Source organism: Plectropomus leopardus, chromosome 19, assembly GCF_026936395.1.
Source record: "Plectropomus leopardus strain MGB_pleo_1.0 chromosome 19, ASM2693639v1, whole genome shotgun sequence".
Lineage (NCBI taxonomy): Eukaryota > Metazoa > Chordata > Actinopteri > Perciformes > Serranidae > Plectropomus > Plectropomus leopardus.
The window spans coordinates 6,010,866-6,031,411 of record NC_142194.1 but is presented as its reverse complement, the minus strand read 5'-3'; the positions used below and the strand labels follow the sequence as shown (position 1 = coordinate 6,031,411).

Here is a 20,546-nt window from a genome sequence, read left to right as displayed (position 1 = left end):
TCTGCATTTTTCGACAAACAGTCTGACAGGGATTTATATACTTTAGAGATACTTTTAGGAGTTTTCACATCATTGCTGTTCCTTGGGTTGTATTTAATTTTAAACAAACGTGTATAAACTTATGTTATAAAATTGATTATGACAATAAAAAGTTAACTAACATAAGGGAAAAAAAAAACTTTACTAATCTAGGACTCATTTCCCAGTTAGATTTAACTCACATTATGCTGAATTTGGCAATTCAGAGTCACTTCACAGAAGTAAGGACAAGTTAGTGCACCTCAAATGAAATATAATACACTTTCAGGCAAAAAAAAGAAAGAAATCAAATCCTGGAGTTGCATACCTCGTGGCTACAAAGTGGGATAATAATTTGTCTACTTGCCTGATTTTGTGTCCAAAAATTCCCCGTCACTGGTCGTCTCGCAAACAACCTTGAAGCAGTTTTGTATCTAAAGAGCCGGAGAGGTAGAGCTCAAACTGCAGCCTACATGTATCGCCTCGGCTCGCCTCGCTCTTGTTTCCTGTTCTGTGTAAGTGTGTGTTTCTCTACTGAAACAGGCGACTGGTGATACATTAGAGCACGAAAGCCACAAGAAATGGGAAGTCTGACTTTAACTATACTTCCCAACATATTCTTGATATTTGTGTGTTGTCACTGGTAGGGAGTGGACTGGAAAGAGTGGCGAAGTGGTGATTCAATTTGACATTACAACATAGTTATGCTAAAATTGTAACTTTTTAAAATAATAATAATAAAAAAGGTTACATAAAAAAGTTACATAAATGCATGTTGACATTAAAGCAGATATACAGTGATTATTTGTATCTACTTTAAGCACATGATGGGCACACAAGAATTTAAATGTGACTAATACATGATAATACTATGATTGTGAAATAATTTGAATTATTGATTTTTGTATTTATTACTGCTATCAGCTGAGCACTGTTGCATCATGTTTAGCACATTTGTCGCCCTCTGCTGGATTTTCAACTCAAATACAATCTGGAATAATACATATATAAATCTAGGTTAAAAAGGGTTTCTAATTGCAAATATCTTCAACACTTTTTAAAAGATTTTTTTTTTTTTACAATGATTTTTTTGAATATGGGGCCATAATAAAACATAATAAATAAATAATGATTAAAGTCAAAGAAATTCATTTCAAAATTTTGCAAAGGGTTTTGCTCTAGCGCTACAATAATTGCGAAGTACAATTTATATAGTATTGCTTACTACTTTGGTAGACATATTTTCATATTTTCACAGAGACGGGAAGCCCCGCACGAGGCAGAGCATCAAAAAATTAGTTTGAACTCATAGTGTTCCTCTCCACGGAAATCTTTAGTAAAAGGCGAAAGATTTATACGATCTGAAGAAAAACATGAGTGTACTACCTTCACCGGGTAATACTACTGTAGTCATTTTCCGACATACGCCTTACAGTGACGGTGTCAGCGCGCTACAACTTTTCGTACATTTTCACCACCCATATATAATCTATTTATGAGAATATACGATAGATTGAGAAAAGAAAGAAAAGGTTTAAAGATGAATAAGACATGATAATACTATGATTGTGAGCTAATTTGAATGATTTGTTTTTATATTTATTAGTCAGTCAGCTGACTGTTGCATCATGTTTAGCACATGTGTCGCCCTCTGCTGGATTTTCAACTCAAATACAATCTGGAATAATACATGTATAAATCTAGGTTAAAAAAGTATCTGATTGCAAATATCAGCAAATATCACTTTTTTAAAAACTTTTTTTTTTTACAATGATTTTGTGAATATGGGGGCATAATAAAATATAATAAATAAACAGATAAAAAAGTCAAAGAAATTAATTTCAAAATTTAGCATAAAAACTACCCAATAAATCCTGCTTGGACGGATTATGTTCTCGGTAGGACGTAAATCTGTGATCTCGTGTTTGTTGTCTTGCTCGCCTGACGTATTTTCTACACATTTCCTAAAAGTTATGTTTTTTTTATTCCACAAAGATGGGAAGCCCCGCACGAGGCAGGGCATCAAAAAATTAGTTTGAACTCATAGTGTTCCTCTCCACGGAAATCTTTAGTAAAAGGCGAAAGATTTATACGATCTGAAGAGAAACATGAGTGTACTACCTTCACCGAGTATTACTACTGTAGTCATTTTCCGACATACGCCTTACAGTGACGGTGTCAGCGCGCCAAAACATCCATACAACTTTACAACATATATATAATCTACTTATGAGAATATACGATAGATTGAGAAAAGAAAGAAAAGGTTTAAAGATGAATAAGACACGATAATACTATGACTGTGAGTTAATTTGAATGATTTGTTTTTATATTTATTAGTCAGTCAGCTGACTGTTGCATCATGTTTAGCACATGTGTCGCCCTCTGCTGGATTTTCAACTCAAATACAATCTGGAATAATACATGTATAAATCTAGGTTAAAAAAGTATCTGACTGCAAATATCTTCACCACTTTGTAAAAAACTTTTTTTTAAACAATAATTATCTGAATAAGGGACCGAAATGAAATAATAAATAAATATTGATAAAGGTCAAAGAAATTAATTTCAAAATTTAGCATAAAAACTACCCAATAAATCCTGCTTGGACGGATTATGTTCTCGGTAGGACGTAAATCTGTGATCTCGTGTTTGTGGTCTTGTTCGCGTGACGTATTTTCTACATATTTTTGTTAAAGTTGTGAGAAATAAAAGCCATTATTGCAGTTTTTTCGTAGTAGTTATCTACTATAAACACTTCAATATTTGCTAAGTTCAATTTGTGTAGTACTTCTTCCTACTGTGTAGATGTACATTTATATTGCCACAAGGATGGGAAGCCCCGCACGAGGCAGGGCATCAAAAAATTAGTTTGAACTCATAATGTTCCTCTCCACGGAAATCTTTAGTAAAAGGCGAAAGATTTATACGATCTGAAGAGAAACATGAGTGTACTACCTTTACAAAGTACTACTAGTGTAGTCATTTTCCGACATACGCCTTACAGTGACGGTGTAATTTTTTTCCTACAACTTTTCACAACATATGCATAAACTACTTATGAGAATATACGATCAAAGAGATTTGTTTGAATAAAAGATGCTTCAAACTAAATTATAAATGTAACGAATATCTAAACATGGCGCGCGGTGCATGATGGGTAGCGGCAGGGTTGCGCACGGTGCCAGACCGCACTTTAAAGAGTTTTTGCGGCCCCTGAATTGGGCAAAATAAGAAAAAAAAGAGACAAATAAATAAAAAGACGCCTAACAGCGTAACACATGGGAATACAGTCGAAAGAGAATAAAATAATAAGACTAAAAACAACGCGCATGCGCCGTTCGCCCACAGGGAGTAACCACAAAACGAGAGGATTACCATCCTGCTACTTCCGTCTTCGCACAGGAAGCGTCACAGAACAAAGAGTTGGTGCTAGTCGTCGTTAAATGTGAAATTTTGTCATTTTTTCCGTTAAAAATACATCTTATAATAACAAAAGAACAATTGTCTACAAAGCACATTAGCCGTTCAAACAGATCCTAAAGTGATGAAGTGTTTAGAGTTCATCACTACCGCCAGTTCAGTTTATTTTGCTCAACAATCCAACTAGAGACTGAATCCAACAGGGAGGAGGAAGTTCATGCGAGCTACTTATGTTATTCCTGCAGTTTTTTTTTAAAAAAAATCTATCTTTACATTTTTTGCCGCTTATACTTGAAAAATGGTGAATTGTCTGATCTTTCCAGACTTCTTAAAGAGGAGAAGGAAAAGCACTCTGTGATTGAACCAATTACATCTTCTGTAAACACTTAGGGACTGTACTTTATTTTTCAGAGCATGGGGGTGACTGAGTAATATCTTTTTTTCTTTTTTAATATCATGACCCTCCCTGGAGCTACAAATATTTCTCCTTGAGCATCCCTAAGTGACTGGTGGAAAAAGCAAAAACCCTCCCTTCACCGTGAATAATAGAAAATAAATAATAATAATGACTATGTTTTTTATATAATATTAGAAAATATATTATAAACATGAAATAATTAATAATACATAAAATGCCTTTAAAACCCACTTCTGGGTTGAATGCACCTCTCCTAAGCCAAATCAAAAAACACAAACCATTGCTTCAAAGAGTTTTTAAGCAATGCAATTAAATGTGAGTTTAATTTGAGTTCTTAAGCAATGCAATTGCTTAAAAACTCTTTTTGCTCCCCCTTTTTGCACCACATCTTCCCCTCTTATAAATAGCAAACAGTCCCTTATAACCCTTGGACAAGAGGTCACAAGTAGACTTTTATGCTCTGTTAAGAGTTTTCAAGCTAAAATTGTTGGGAACCACGGAGCTACTGATCTTCACTATATCAGTTTTGTGCATATGTTCCTAAATTTCTGTTTTTACAGGAAGTGTTCAAGCATGGAGATAAAAATCTTTTTTTTTTTTTTGCCCTAGCACCTCTAGCAAGTGAGTCTAACTGTGGTTCTATATGTATTTTCCCCCAAATTATAACCTGTAAGTATAAAAAATAATCTTTAAAAAAATATACATATATGTAACACAAAAGTGGGTTTTACAGAAGTCGGTGGCCTCTAAGGTTACAATTCTTGAACATTAATAAACAGTGAGAGTCTTCAAGATACAAAGTAGGAAGAATAAGAAGTATAAAATCAAAAAAGGTGTGGCTGTTTTCTATCTCTTCAAGTGAAAGAAGAATTTAAATTTAAGTAATGTCAATCTTCTGCGAAAACATAATGCATTCAATTCTGAAAAAAATATTTGCCCTTGTTTGCCCTAAAACAGCCCCCCACCCCCCCATGAAAACTCTTCAAACAAGACATGTTTTTCACATTTAAACTTCTAATAAAACTAAGATCACAGTCTTGTTAACTCCAAAATAAATATGTTTGTTGATATAAATGTCATTTTTCTGAGATAATTTTGTTAATTCAGAAAAACAAACGCATTTTTTCTATGTAAACTTTTCTGATAATTCTGAGCTAAAAAAAGATGTTTTTTCTCAATTCATTGCATTATACTTACATAATCTTCTTCTCAAAAATCACTGTCACATTATTTAATCTGTTGTGGAGTTTGAACAGTCAGTTTCATGAAAAGGTGTCACAGCAGAGCAGAGTTTGGTTCACCTTTAACACAGATGAGATTTATTTGTGGTAAAGCCACACATTCTTTGTATAATCTGGAAAATTACAAAAGTGAACCGATAACATGGTTACCAGCATTATTTCCTAATTCCAACTGTCATAATTACAGTACATAAATATATGTCACAATCAGAATGTTAGAAGTACAACAGACAAATGGCAGTTTTGTGCAAAAACATCATCAATACTGTATGTATCAGAAAATACGGCTCTCAACATCAAACTGGCATTCTGTGAAAATGTAAAACAGTAAAACAGTTAATCAGCTCTGAAGACGACTCCATGCAGTTTTAACAGCACTCTGAACACATCAATGCACGTTTAATTCATGTTCTTCATCGTGTTATTAACATTAGAAATCAGCACTGTAGCTTTGTGATTAACCCGCCCTCCTGGTTTTTAAAGTTCCTCTGCGTAATTTTTATCGTATTTTATTGCGAATGGGTGAACCGGTTTACATTGCCCGACTTTCTCAGTTTCCTGTAACAGCCTGTGGACCGCGTTTTGCACTGGCTGAATTTGCTTTGTGATGCTAGCGAGCCAATTCTTGTGTCATTTGTAAACGGAAAATCCCTCAAATTGGGCGCCCCGTATCACCTTTGTAGTGCCACTCTGAGCTGAAAAGAAATCCTAGCGTTAGAGGAAGCGCTGATATGTTAAATTTATTGTGACATTATGGGTTTTAGCTGCCTGATGTCACTAAACGTTAACTTGCTTGCTTACATGGACAAACTGCTAGCTGGCTAACATGGCAAAATGCTCTGCTGGCTGATAAATATTTAATTCATACATACTCCAGGGATGATCTTGTTGGTACATTTGCTATCTTTATTTTATCAGCAAATTACTTTATCAGCTAATGTTACGAAGCAACCAACACCAGATCAGTGCAACTAGCTGGCTAACCTTAGCTTGCTTGGTAATGATATTGCTAGCAAAATACTATCTAAGTGGATTTTATAGAACTCTAGATTACTTCCCCGGCTACCCTGATACACGATACTAAGGGACCGTTCTTTACTTTTGGAGGGGGAGGGAGTGGTGCAAAATGGGGGAGGTAGCCAAATAAGGTTTAAGGCACTGGTGGGACAACTTAAAATGGTTGTATTTCATATTAATGTCAAATACCTTTAACATTATCCTATCCAGAAGCTGCATGTAAAATTTCAAATTTCCAATGGTCCTTTAACACAGAATTTTTAGAGGATTTATTTTAGTAATAACTTTTTATTCCAGTGTTGTTTGCTTGATGCATTGGCTTCATAACTACATTTGCTGTGAATATAAAAAAATAATATATACCTATTTGTGATGGAGGAAGGCTAAAGGAAAAACATTTGTAGCTTCGGGTATAGTCAAGATTAAAAAAAACAATAAAAAACACACACCCAAGTCACCTCCATCTCTGATAAATTAAGTGCAGTCCTTCACTTATTTAATATGACAAACTGTGTTAATTTAGCAAATGAAGACAGATAGAAAGTTCCTTCTAATAGCCAAGATTTATGCTTTGGCGGCCAATGAGCTAATCAGAGCCTGATCAAATGTTAGCCAGCTAGCTGTAACTTAGCTCTTCTACATGGCTGCTCGTAACATCAGCTGATAATGTAACTTGCAAACATGGAGCCAATGATCCAAATAAAACATCAGAGCACTGCAGATAGTAACGCTCACGGCCAACAAGTACGAGCACTGGAGCACGAGCAACAGGATGCTGACTGCAGCTCTGATAGGCTTCCCATATAACACAGATTTTCTTTAAGTTATATACAGAACCCCCTAAATCATGCTGGTAATGACAATTTTACACAGCAGCATTGGTATTTGGTCTGTATTCTTGACCAAAGCTATGCTTTACAAACAAGAGGGCACCCCATCTTTGGCGCACACCACGAAAAGTTGTCACCTTGGTCCGTCAACATCCACAAAGATTGATTGGTTCAACTTAATCTTTTGGTCATCTGTTCAAATATAAATATAGGTCAATATTCTAATATAAAAAATAAGGCAGGTTTAATGTTTTTTTTAAAGATTTTTTTATGTTCTTCCCCTTTGTCATCCGACTGTGCATTTTCCACAAAGCCACATGTTGTGTCGTGGTTCGTATTGTTGCACACAAGGCGGAGCTGCACCTTGGGACTGTAAAATCAACCGTTTAAAAGTGTCTGTGTGCAGCGTCACCCAGCTCTACTCGTTTCATATGGCCTTGACATCGATAAGGTGGCCGTGCTGAGCCCCTTGCCTTAGGGTCTTGATCCCCTGCAGCTTGCGGCCGTGGAGCGTGAAGCGCGACCAGGCGGCCAGCTGGAGCAGGGCACAGGTGATAGGCACAAACACCAACATGTAGAAGCAGCCCAGGCGGAGAGGCGGAGTCCCTGAGCCGGAGGCAACGTCAGGCACAGAAACCAGAGAGTCCTTCACGGGTTCCCTCTCAAAAATATCATAACCTGGGGAAGAGAGATCAAACATGAGAAAAAAAGCAATTCCCATAATCACTGTAGGAATTACACTAATTAACCCTTAGGGACTGGCACATTTAACACGCTTCTCATTCTTCATTTTTGATGATTTTGGCTGCGTTCATGTATATGGCATACATTTTTGCAAGATTGTGTATTTCTGTTTAATCTTGGAATTTCCCGCTCATCTCCTTTAATAAGACTAAAATACACTGTGCAAATAAAATTGTTACATTCATAATGTTGAGAGCAAAAAAAGCACCACTAAAACTCATTCAAACTGCAGTTTTTGATCCCACAGCCATCAAAGCACAAAACATGTATTGTATTATTTCTGGGTGTCATTCTGGGCTTTTGCCATGGGATATGTAATTTTTAATATTTTCCACCAGATGACGTTATGTTTACCATTTTTGGCTTGTGGAGAAATACATGTCATTACCACAAGGTACACTGTCGCAATCAGTGTTGCTGCAAATCAATGACACATCACAGGCTGTGATAATCAGAAATAAATCTACTCAGCATGTAGTATATTGAAAATGATTCCTTTTTTTTGTGGGGTTTCTTTTTTCATCTAAAGACATAGTGGCATCATGACAAAAACCTGACATTCAAAGTGTTAAAATTCTGGAAACTAATGAATATTTTATATTTATGATTAGGACTGAAATTGGTGAAAAAATTATATCAATGTATGATTTGTTTGATATTTTTTAAAGCTTGATTTTGAAAAGCGCATTTTGTGCACAGAGCGAAACGAGAGTGTGCAATATTAAAGTGGACCCTAAGGGTTAAATATAACATATTAAAAAAAACTGGTTTGGTGTGGATGATTTAGCTTGTAAAGCAACACCAAACACTCATATTAGGTAAACGAGATGTCATAGAATTGAATTCTATTAATTTGCAGCACCAACAGCTACTTGATACTTTATCTGTCAGAGAGACATAAAGACACGTGAATGCAGAAACTTGCAGCAGCATTTTTAACACGGTTAACATCCACAGCTTCATTATAAAGTCTGAGCATTTCTGTCCGTACCTGTGTAAACACAGAGCAGCCAGGTGCCGATGAGAGGGGCGAATGTCTGGCCAGGTTTGGTCAACAAGGCAACCATCCCAAAGAGGAGAGCTGAGGTGGCCTGCTGACGTCGATTGACCACAAAGTCCTCGTCCACCAGGTCCGAGATAACCAGTTTCAGCAGCTTGCACGTCCCCTCTGTAAACACCCGGTTACTAGGAGCAACAGACATTGGGTTACAGTATCCAGAATGGACAATCTTACAATGGGAAATGTCAGCAACATTGATGCTTTTTTTATTCTAAAGATGTTTTTATAGTGTTGACAGGAAAGGTAGTTCCAATGGAGGTCTTGTTCCCAGTTTTTTTTTTTTTAATCAAGGGTACATTGTGCAGGTCTATTCCCATTAATTAAGGCGTGTCAATTATTGTTATTGATAAGGTTTCTATTTGTAGTCTCTAAGGAGAAGAATGGTTACACTTTCTAACCTAAGCAAGCATGCTGAGGTGTGGCTATGTTCAAAACCACATTACACTGTGTGAAATACAGTAACAACAGTAACACTTGTGGTTGATATGTTTTTGCATCGGTTTAGAGAGAGCCATTCACACACTGTTGACAACTACTGCAACTGTGAACGTATGACTAAACATGCATGTAGTTAAGCATGTAGCTAGGTTTATGTCTTCAATATTATAAATAAAAAAATAAATAAATGCTGAAATAAAAAATTAATAAATAAACAAATGCACACATAAAGATATAAATGATGCTAACATATCCTTTACATAGACACAAATCTACTGAAACAAATAAATGTAGTTGTACGAAAAAGTAGGGTTAAAGTTAAGATAACTTTTAAGATATTCATTTTTTAAGTCATTTTTAATTACTAACTTTCATTTGTTTGTTTATTAATTTATCTATATTTATACATATTATATTTCAACATTTATTTACTTTTTACCACTAATTTTTTTTATTCTTGTTTTTAAAAAAATATATGTATATGTATTTTAATATGTATTTATTTATTTCTGTATTTATCGATACATATTTATTGAAATCTAAGTCATTTTTTATCCTCTAGAGTATATTGTTACAGATTTTAAAGCCCCTTGAGAATGCCGGTTTTGGGCGTCATAAATGAAAAAGAACTTTTGCTCATTCTGAGTGAAATAGACACTAACTGAAGCAGAGTTTACATTCTCCTGGGAAAAATAAGTTCTTGTTGCAAAGAAAGGTTAACATAATATTTGGATAAAAACATGTGACAAATGTTGAGTTAACCTTGGAAACAGTCTGCAACAGAAAGAGTCCTTGGCGTGTTCTTGTGAATATTCAGCTCAGAGCGATACGTGTCGCTGTGTGTTTGTGTATTCAGCTTTAAAAAATAATGAACAAAAACAAGCAAAGGAAAGTAAAAGCTGTCACACATCGGATCCCTGATGCGTGTGCTGATGTGTGTGCGTGGCCATACCTAGCAATGAAGATGCACAGCAGATAAATGTGGTCAGCCCCTGCCAGCAGCATAGCCACACTAAGTCCCAGTTTGAGCATAAATAGCCAGCGGATAACCTGGTAAACCCCGTAACGCTGGCACAGTGTCAGGAAATACAAGTTGTTCAGGTGGGGGGCAATGTAAGAGATGCCTGCGTGGGAGCACAATCAGAACTGCATTAAAAATAAAGACTAATCAGCAGAAAAAATAGTAATTGTAAACTTAAAAAAGACACAGCAAATTAATAAAATAGAAATCTACCCTATTTTAGCCACACTTTACAGCAGGGTATTTCTGCCACGACAGAAGAAAAAAAAACGGATCAGTATCAGGATTTAACATGGAAAGTTTGTCATACCAAGAGGTTGTCAAGTTATTATGAGATTTATTTTATTTTTTAACATTATCACTACATACAAACTAATTTTATAACAACAAACTTTGCTCGTTGTAACAATCTAGAGCAATTAATGCAAATTCAGCCAATCCCCATGAGGTCTGCATGACTGTGCAATTTTGTCCAATAGCTGCAACTTGACCCCAACTATTTATTCAAAAAATAGTTGGGTTGAGTAATATCTCATTCATTGTAAAGGTGCTTGCAACATATTGATTATTGATCATATTAATGAGCTCTGAATCAAGGACAGCGTCACAACTATTTTTGCAATTTTCATTTGACTACAGAATTTCATTGCAAAAAAAAAAGGAAGACAATTTTATTGAATGGAAATGGCCTAAAAACCCTACAACATGCACCACAATTTCTTTAGGAAAGCTGCTGCAATATCAGAAATTTCAGGTTACAAAAATCCCTAAAACAGCTTACAGAATCCAGAGGGGACTGAACAATATACTATTTATCTTGTTATAACGTGATGATAACAGTGGATGATATTTCGATAGGTATGCATATATATCGGACGGATTTTTTAAATCTTGAAGCTGTACAGAAGGAAGAATGAGACCGATCCTCCCGAGCGTCATTTCTCATTGATTAGTTGGAGCACAGAAGGCTCAATGGCTACAGTTCACAACCCAAAAACATATCAAGAAAAGCTTCTTTTTATAACTTGATTCATTTTTTTATGTCTTAATACCATGAAAATATTGTGTTCTAACACAAGACACATCTTATTATAATAATAAACTTTTCACATTATAACATGAAACTGATCAGTTTTGCCTTTTTCTGGTGTTGCAGGAATCCACTTCTGTAAAATTAGATTGGTTTCTTGCAGTGTAGGAGATATATTTCAGAATACCACGTCACAGGTTTTCTGAGATCTCCCTGATCTTTGAAAGTCCAGTTTGTAGGATTTAGGTGACACCGTGAATAGCCCTATCGAGAGCCAGTTATTGGTTTGTCTGTTACTGTGGAAACGTGGCGGACTCTGAGCAGGAGGACCGGCTCTGTATGTAGATATAAACAGCTCATTCACAAAAACACAACAAGTCTTAGTTTTAGGTGATTATACACTAAAGAAAACATACCTAAGAATATTATACCCAGTTGCAGTCAACAGATGCCCCTAAATCCTACACACTGGACCTTTAAATGTAGGATGATGACTTTTGGTTTTAAATTGCCACGCTGTATCCACACTGGCAATCAAATGTGCTTGCATTATTAAAAAAAAAAGCCTGTGTGTGACACCTTCAGTATGGGTTTTCTATCCAGTAAAACTTTTATAAAATCACACTCCTTGTAATTTCAACAGCATCATCTATGATTTCCTTAAACTTTCAGATAATGCTTGGGACGGGATTTGATAAGGTTTTACTGTTATGAATGCAATTATCGATTCTGCTTCTTGGTCCCATTAATTGAATCCCTTGCTGATTCCAAATCAATTTTTTGTGCAGAATTAATAATAGTCCAGCACAGGTTTTTAGCATCATAGCATCTGTTTACTAAATTCCCACGACAGAGTAATGCTGTGTTAATTGTTGCAGTATTCGTTTTGGTCTGTATTTCAGAGCCTCATCACTGCCAAACATGTGAGTTGTTTCTTGTCTCTTAAAGGAATCTTACCGAGTAAGATCGAACCTGTCGAGGCAGAAATATTGTCAGACAGCAGATGTTCCAGGAAAAGAGGGAAGAAGTTGCTGTTGAAGTGGCAGTGAAACACCTGCAGGAAGAGCAAACACAGCAACAGAAAGTAAGTTAGTAGACTAAATGTGTTGCTACCAGGAGACTCTTGTAAAGGAGCTCTTAATGAGGCTTTTCCAAGTTAAATAAAATAAAGAAATAAAAAGATTACAGGCATACTATGCATAATTTTCCTAAAACAAACATAGACCCCCACAAAAGTAATACCTCTCAATCACCCCTTATTAGCCACTTCCATTGAGTGGCGTGCAATGTCTGTATTTGCACAGACTCTGCGTGTATTGGGGCATTTGAAGGTATCACCCTCTGAGTAGTAACCCTGAGCCAGAGGCAGCGCAAGATCTGGACTCTATAAAAACGCAGTTACCCGATGGTTTTCTTTCTCCCCTGCTCTGTGGATCCGAGCTTTAAGTCTGCATGTCTGTTTGGCAACGGACGCTTAAGCGAAATTCACTTAAAATTTTTGCACCTTTCTGCAGGGTTATGTAGAGGTGTAGGTGTGTTGATATATTTAGAATTTAAGTGCCTTGAACCACAGCTTCTCTTACATTCACGTGGATCCAAGAAAGGGCCTAGTTTGAATGTTGAGTTAACACACAGTAAACAACAAATAATGCACAGTATGCCATTAAGTGATAAAAAAAGTTCCTCAAAACATGCTTTTCTTTGAATAAAAACTGAAACTCGTTAAAGAGTGCTTTTAAAAATGCACCCAAGACTAAGGACGTGAGGAAATGCAAGGGAAATTTTGAGGATTTTCTAAAACAGTGATAGCATCTTCCCACTTTATCTGCACTAGCTTTTGTAGCACATCCACTGTGATTAATATCTTACCTGAACAAGGTTCATAGACACAAACCACATGAAGTTCTTGTGTTTGGAGAGCTGCCTGAGGTACTGTCCAATGGTGACAGCTTTCTCTGACTGGTTCACTGTGGCGTGGCCGACACTTAGCCTGCATCAGAGCAAGAAAGGAGTGAGATGGAAAGGAAGAATAACAAAACAGTCCAAATACATGCCAACCAAAAGTATGCAGAATTTCAAATCCTCACTCTTTGAGTGTCAGTGCCTCATCCTGTCTTGAGCGGACTTCCTTTTGGAAACGATGCTGCAGCAACTGAGACACTAAGAAAAAGCCCAAGATGGAAAAAGCTGCAAGAGTCACACAGAAGAGACGGAAGGAGTAAAAATCGTCCTTGTCCCAGAAAGAGTAAGACAGAAATACGGAGAAGGAGCCCAAAGCGCTGAACACGGAGCAGTGGAAGTTGAGGCGCGTGCGATCGGTGGCGGACACGGCGAGGTCAGCCAGCAGGGCGCTGTGGTGGAGGTCCACCATCGTGAGGAATCCATCGTAGAGACACAGACACAGCAGGAACTGCAGACCTGGTCTGGCCCACGCCACCCAGAAGGCGAGGAAGGACAGAGCGAAGAGAGGGCCATTTGTGGAGAGGGCCTTCAGACGCTTCAGCACCACCTCTGGTGTTGTGATCTGAGAGCCTGACCTGGGTGGAAAAACAAAAATCAGCAGATAAAAACACAAGTTATTTGATTATTAAGAAACGTATATAATACAACAAGATACAGAATCAGAAACAGGATGTAGCATATCTTGGTGGTCACTTTGACGTGATTGATGTCATACTTTATAACCATCTATGTAAATACAAAATCAGCAAACACCATGAACACAACAAAAAAATATATTAAAACATTCTTTAAAAAAGACCAAAATAATATATTAAAAGAGAGAATGGTGCACGTCTCCTGCTGTACAACACCTAAACAATCAAGGTAAAGGATGCAGCTATAACATTTTTTTGCCCACAGAATAATGCCAGTTTGTTTTCAGCTCTGTTATATCAGCACTTTACAACAGCACAGTCACAGATGGCCTAATCAAAATGAAATGCAAACACAGATGGCAGCTTTATGTTTGACTATTTCTGACGAGGTGTTTACTGAGCCTCTGGAGCATTACTGCCGCTGATAAAACCATTTATCCTGAAACATTTGCGAGAGCAGAGCTGTATGAAGGGTCTTAGCTTAGGGGCAATGTGTGTGGGAACCACAGAGGTGGAAATCTGAATTTTGACAGGAAAGTCAGGAGGGACCGGAGGGCATGGGGATGTCAGAATCAAGAAGATGACTTCCTAAATTTACCATTTTTTTATACCTCCATTTCAGTATAAATACATTTCAGGGAAATTTCACTCTGAGTTTCAGAAATGTCATTTTTGCCATTATGTTACCCTGTGTGGAAAAACAAGGGTAGAAAATTGCCATTTATGATTTTTAATCAACAGTAACTGAGTTCATGGCTGATAGATGGACTGTGTTGATACACTTCACAGGAACTATGTGAGGCTAATATTATGTCAAGTGTCTGGTGTCAAATTTAGCTTTTTTAGTCTCACATCAAGGAAAAAGAAAACGCCATTGAGTTAAACTGACCTTTAAAAAGAGGATGTGTGACTGAAAGGAAAACATCCTCAGAACTAACCCAGTTTTTATTGCTTGTGTATCTGCCATATTTTGTGATATGCTACATCGCAGGTTATTGTATCCTCTCAATGGAACATATATTTTGATATATTTTTACTTGACAAAAAAAAGAAAATTAGAGAACTGAAGACATGCTCTGAATGTAAATAATGTTGTTCTCCACCGACTCATAAACCTGGAGAGACTTCTGTTGGTAAAACTTTATTTGCTTATTTATCACTCCATAACAGACATCTATACAAAGGGGCACTTAACCACACTGCTCTAGTGAATGTGGTGATTATTGTTGTTCATGCTTTCTGGTCCTGTCCGTCAGACTTTTCTGAAGGAAGTAGCAACAATAACCTCAAAAACCCTGGGTTTCACATAAATACAACATTCGCATCCTGGACATATCCCTAACAGGCTGAGAAAAGACGATACCTTCCTCGTTAAGATTTTGTTGGCAACCAGAAAATACCATTATAAAATACCGTCTCTGGGAAAACCTCTTTGTCAGTCTTACTTATCACCTCCATCTTCTACAACAGATGACCCGCACCATACAACTATGAAAACTGGAAGCAAATTTTGGGGGGAAATAGTGTGTTTAGTCATGTATTGTGTGCAGTATCTCATTCAAAATTAGGTAAATTTCCCTTGATTTACTGATCTCCCATGACCTCACTATTTTTTGTTGCTTTTTTTGTTTTGTTATTTTCCTGCAGTCCTTAGAATGTGACAATAATGTTCATAAATAAAAAGCAAAAGTATACATAAACTGTGAAAAGTGATTTTCTTTGCTTTGAAACAGCATTAAATGAGGCAATTTGCTAAGAAAAAACTATCTGCTAATAATGGCAACTTATTCTTTTTTGCATCTTGTCTGCTGTAGTCACATCCATATTCTGGAAAACTTTTAGGAAACGATTCCAGGCATTTAGGTTTGTTGCTTTCTTTAAGTAAAACCCTGTTGACTGCTTTGTTTTCTCTGTGGAAAAATATGAAGGAAGGATGGAGACACTTACTGAGGAGAGCTGAGGAAGGCGTGATCACTCAGCCAGCCGAAAAGAGGGTCATTTAGACTGTTCCATATAAGAAACACTGTCTGTGAAGCAGCAGAGATCGGACAGGTAAGAAGACAATAATGCCATCAATTGAAGGATGATGGTCTAGGACATAAAATAAACAAGTCAAAAATTAGACATGAACTAACAGCGCTCCAGACCCAGGTCTCTTGTCACTTACCTCTCCCACCCAGAAGGAGATTTTATCGATCTTGTAGATGGACACGAATGTCTCCACGTAATAAAGGAGGAACACATTGTGGAGGATGGATGTAAACAGGGCCAAAGAGCCATAGAGCACTGCAGTGGAGACGACGCTTTGCCAGCAACCCCAGGCGCTCCTGCCCATTCTTCTCTCTCTATCACTCTGCTCCGTCTTTTTCTCCGTGCCAAGCTGCAATCATGTCACGGCCTGGCCGACCAAGGGTCATGACCTCATCATAGCCTGCAAAAAAACCCCATTAAATCCATTGAGACTAGACAGAAAAAATAACTTATCTCACCCTAAAGCAAAAAGAAACATATAAGTGAGTTCTCTACGTCTAAATGCATACTTCTGAGCATTACCGAAAGTTACAGCAGTGTCTCTATTAATAACACGTCTCTGTCTGTGCAGTCAGAACAAACCAAAAATGAGTTATTTTCATAGCAAGGGCACAGTGAGTAGTCATTAAAATAAGTAAGGCTGTAGGCCTCTGTTCCTTCCTCCTCTGGCCCACGCCCAGACGTAGGTTTTGTGTAAAACTATAATTTTCCTCCCTCATTTTTATGAGCACCCCCGACATGCCAACTCATAAAAAGCTGGTCGTCTTCACAGGGACACGACAAAAGTAAAGTCATACGATACTAAGTCACTCTTTTCACGCAATGTGCTTTCACTGTGCTTCATTTTCTTTAGGTTTCATGTTCAAAATTACTTTTTGACTGTGTTTTGAATGTGCCAAACTAGATCATTTACATCTATTGTAAATACTAACGACATAATCAGGGTGTCTGCAGGTATCAGACACTTCAGTTTGAGGCTTTTTAAGAACGTTTAAACAAATTTAAGACTGGATCTGTAGACACCATGATAATGTCAGATTTTTTTTAAAGATTAACAAAGTTCTGGCCTCCATGTCACAGCTTCCTGTAAATTACTCTTTGTAACCCCAACTGAGGATACAAAGTTCCTCACATTGAATGCAAATCTGCATCAGTGTATTCACTCACAGGCATCGTTTCGCTTCCCTCTTTAAGCCAAAAGTGCAGACTCGCACGTAGCACCCTTGGGAGAAAAATTCACTTAAACAGGCGTCTTACTTCACACCTGACACCCACAAGCTCAGACTTGCCTTCATCTACAAACATCATGTCACATCTCCAGTGGGGAAAGATGTAAAAAATCTCACAATAACAGTGTCTTCAAGGTGATGTGATAGTTTCTGTCAGAGTCACTAACAATGTAGTGTCTATGGAGCGCTGCAAAACCGCAGATTTATATCTCAGTGAGATAGCAAACACAGCCAAAGCAACCTCCTCTGGAGTGCAACAAAAGCTTTTAAACCCAATCAGACACAAGCACTGACGCGGGATGTCTCTCAGCTGGCTGCAACATATCACATCTCTAAGTCGTATCTTACTAAATCAGACGTGGTCTGCTTGGTAGCAGAGCGAAACGTGGATCTACAAATATACAATTTATGTCCTCTCAGCCATAGCTGATTCAGCAGCTGGTACCACCACCTGTGGAGAGGTTTCTTGGCAAAGGCTCTGTAATGAACTTGTTGTATTTTCACTCTGAGCCAAAGATATGATGTCTATACATGGTGACACCTGATTTATAAGCAGAACATGGCAAAAGGGGTATCCGTTATTCAATTTATCATTTGTTGCAAACATTTAGATCATAAATGTGGGAGATAGTTAAGAAGCTGGCTACCGCAAACTGACTCTGAGTGGCACAACATGCAAACGCTACACTGTTAGTTGGCAGAGTTTGAAACTGTTAATAAACATGTAAGCATTAGTAGCATCCTAAAAACAAGCTGGAATAATAATGAAGCTATAAAATAAAAAATAAACCTAAAAGTGCTCAACAACATGTTTGACTAGTAGTGTCTAACTTTGGCTGCTATACACACCATATTCACATTAAACATTTAATTCAAGAAGCATAGGAGCATAGTGAAACTGTGGTGTAGAAAACATTGGGAACAAAGGTATGCACACCCCTTTGCAGAAAGAAAAAATAAATACATTTTTTTAAAAAAAGAAAAAATATATACACCTGACATACTTGGCATAACTGATATATATTTTACTTTTTCTAAATTTTAAATGGTGGTGTAAAATTAAAGCATAGTGAGTGTATGTTTTATTTGATATTTTTGCATATTTTTTATTTTCATATTTCTTATTTCTAATTTGTATAATTATCTATTCTGTACGTTAAAGTTACTGAAACATTTTACAGTTCCCCTCTGGAGATCAATTAAGTACTTGTGTATCAATTTGTGTATCTGAGTATCACAAAATGCAGTAACTTTACATTTTTCAGTAAAACTGTTGCTGATAAGACTAGCAAAATACAAAGTGGCACTAATTTAAATGCCTGTAGTGCTTTCACATCAACCACTTACCCTAAAACATGTTTTAAATTGTTTTTAACAACTGTATTACAATTATTTACTCACCATCCGTCATGGTTACTACTAGCTAGTTAGCAAGCTAATTAATAAGTTTTAACTAACGTTACCTTCACTGAACTTAATATTTTTTAACAATTTAAGCTCCAACTAAGACACCACATGTTGTGTAGTTTACTGTATGTGACAATAGCGGCCGACGATATCGATTAATTAATGATAATCGATCATTGGGCTAGCTAACTAGTGCTAATGGTTAGCACTAGCTAGCGTCGTTTAAATGCTAGCGCTAGCTACAGTTAGCTGGTTAACCGCTAACGGCTGCAGATAAACCGAACACATTTACAACAAGGACGTTTATAACAAGAGAAATGTTACATACCGACTAAAGAGCTGTTAGCAGGCGGGATAAATGTTGAGTTTGTCGGTGACTTGTTGGCTCGGGCTGTTGGGCTCGTCGGTAGCAGCTGTGTGTCGATGACTGGAAACAGACCAGTACGGTGGAGGCGGAGTGGCGGACACACACGTCATGACAGCTACAGTCGGTCAGTCACAGACGTGACGACCGAGCTGCGATTGTAAAAGGGTTTCCCGGTAACAGGAGATAACAAATAAGAGTTACAGCGCCACCCAGTGCCAGATATTATCAGAACCAGTTACTCCAGTATACTGTATGTAGGTCAACCAGAGTTACGTACAAATAATAATAATAGACACACACACACACACACACACAAACACACAAAATATGTGTTAAGTGTTTTCTGACTTTTTTTTTGGTGTAAATATATTTTTCTATTTAATAAATTGTGTTGATGGTGATGATGATGATGATGATGATGATGATGATGATAATAATAATAATAATAATAATAATAATAATAATAATAATAATAATAATAATAATAATAATAACCAGTATTAATACCAATACATTATAATAATGATGTTAATTTTATTTATATAGCACCTTTAAAAACAATTGTTTACAAAGTGCTTTGACAGACAAAGCAAAGGCAGGAACTCAGGGAACAATAAAATAAACATCAATGAAGATGGTAAACAGAGAAAGGACTAAACAGTCAAAGGCAAGAACAAAAAGTGTATACAAAAGGTAAACAAGAATATAGCACTAAAAGGAATAAAAGTGAATTAATCACTTTGAGAAAATTAAATATAAGCAATAGAAGACTATTCTTAGGGATAATTCTTGATTTAAATAAGATGTTTTTAGTTTAGTTTAGTTTACTTGTTTCACATAATAGAAAGCACAATGAGGATAAAACATATAAAACAGTACACATAAGGGTGTGGCAGAAACCTATACTGGCTTATATAAAAACCACACTCATACTGTGAGATTTTGAATTTTTTAAATTCTTTTTACTAATAAATGTGATCATCATCATCATCATCATCAACATCAAAAAATGGTAAACAATGATAAAGTTAATTTTAATACAGTTTAAAAGTTATACAATAAAGGGCAAAATGAGCTACATATGAAAAAAAAATAACTAAAACAAAATAAAACAACCAATTACACAAAAGTTAAGCAACACCTGTGTATATGAATAACTTTTAAGAAGTGACTTACTTACACCAGAGAGGTGTATTCATTCATTTGTGTATTGGAATATCACTGTTGCACCAGCTACATTTTTTTTTATTTAAACGTCTGTGTAAATGTAATTAAGAACAATGACCTATAAATAATTTATAATAAAAAGACGAATCTATGCAGCTCCATTGGTGCTAAGCATGGAAGAGAAAACAGGAAAAAACACCAATACCTTGAGTTATTGTCTTTTTATCTCTTCTCCAGCAGGGGTCAGTCACAAGGCACGGATTACATGGAAATATTCAGACTTCATCCCATACTGACAGGACACATTAGAAAGCTTAATTTCTCAAAAACAAACAAACAAAAGGAATGTACATGTTTCAAGCAACCTTAAGAAGAATAACATTTGATATAAAAAAAAATTCTAGCAACAGTAGAAATGCTAAAGATATAATTAGATGTGTATTTTAAAAAATATTTTAAACATTTCTATGATATTCACAAAGAATGCGAGAAACACTGAGGGTATATT

The 20,546-nt window shown here is 36.5% G+C and overlaps 2 protein-coding genes and 3 non-coding genes across 5 annotated transcripts in view; all 5 read right to left on the bottom strand.

Moving 5' to 3' along the window:
* The window catches only part of arhgap27 (Rho GTPase activating protein 27), a 32,567-nt gene extending 32,036 nt beyond the window's left edge, over nucleotides 1-531 (bottom strand). The window contains exon 1 of the mRNA XM_042507700.2: nucleotides 386-531. The gene's annotated coding sequence lies outside the window, so the exon portion shown is untranslated. The remainder of the gene's footprint in view (nucleotides 1-385) is intronic.
* A 753-nt stretch (nucleotides 532-1,284) lies between these two features.
* LOC121938087 (U5 spliceosomal RNA) lies at nucleotides 1,285-1,399 on the bottom strand. Its single transcript, XR_006105242.2, has one exon. It is a non-coding gene; the product is annotated as a U5 spliceosomal RNA (small nuclear RNA).
* A 620-nt stretch (nucleotides 1,400-2,019) lies between these two features.
* Nucleotides 2,020-2,134, bottom strand: LOC121959395 (U5 spliceosomal RNA). The gene has a single exon (XR_006106905.2). It is a non-coding gene; the product is annotated as a U5 spliceosomal RNA (small nuclear RNA).
* A 722-nt stretch (nucleotides 2,135-2,856) lies between these two features.
* Nucleotides 2,857-2,971, bottom strand: LOC121938088 (U5 spliceosomal RNA). Its single transcript, XR_006105243.2, has one exon. It is a non-coding gene; the product is annotated as a U5 spliceosomal RNA (small nuclear RNA).
* A 2,174-nt stretch (nucleotides 2,972-5,145) lies between these two features.
* Nucleotides 5,146-19,015, bottom strand: slc68a1a (solute carrier family 68 member 1a). Its single transcript, XM_042507737.2, has 9 exons — nucleotides 18,833-19,015; nucleotides 16,005-16,268; nucleotides 15,785-15,864; nucleotides 13,328-13,777; nucleotides 13,110-13,230; nucleotides 12,198-12,294; nucleotides 10,142-10,313; nucleotides 8,683-8,876; nucleotides 5,146-7,625 (listed from the first exon to the last, which is right to left on the bottom strand). Exons 2-9 carry the CDS (start codon nucleotides 16,170-16,172, stop codon nucleotides 7,375-7,377), a joined length of 1,533 nt encoding a protein of 510 aa, XP_042363671.2. The 5' UTR covers nucleotides 16,173-16,268; nucleotides 18,833-19,015; the 3' UTR covers nucleotides 5,146-7,374.
* Nucleotides 19,016-20,546: the final 1,531 nt, after the last annotated feature.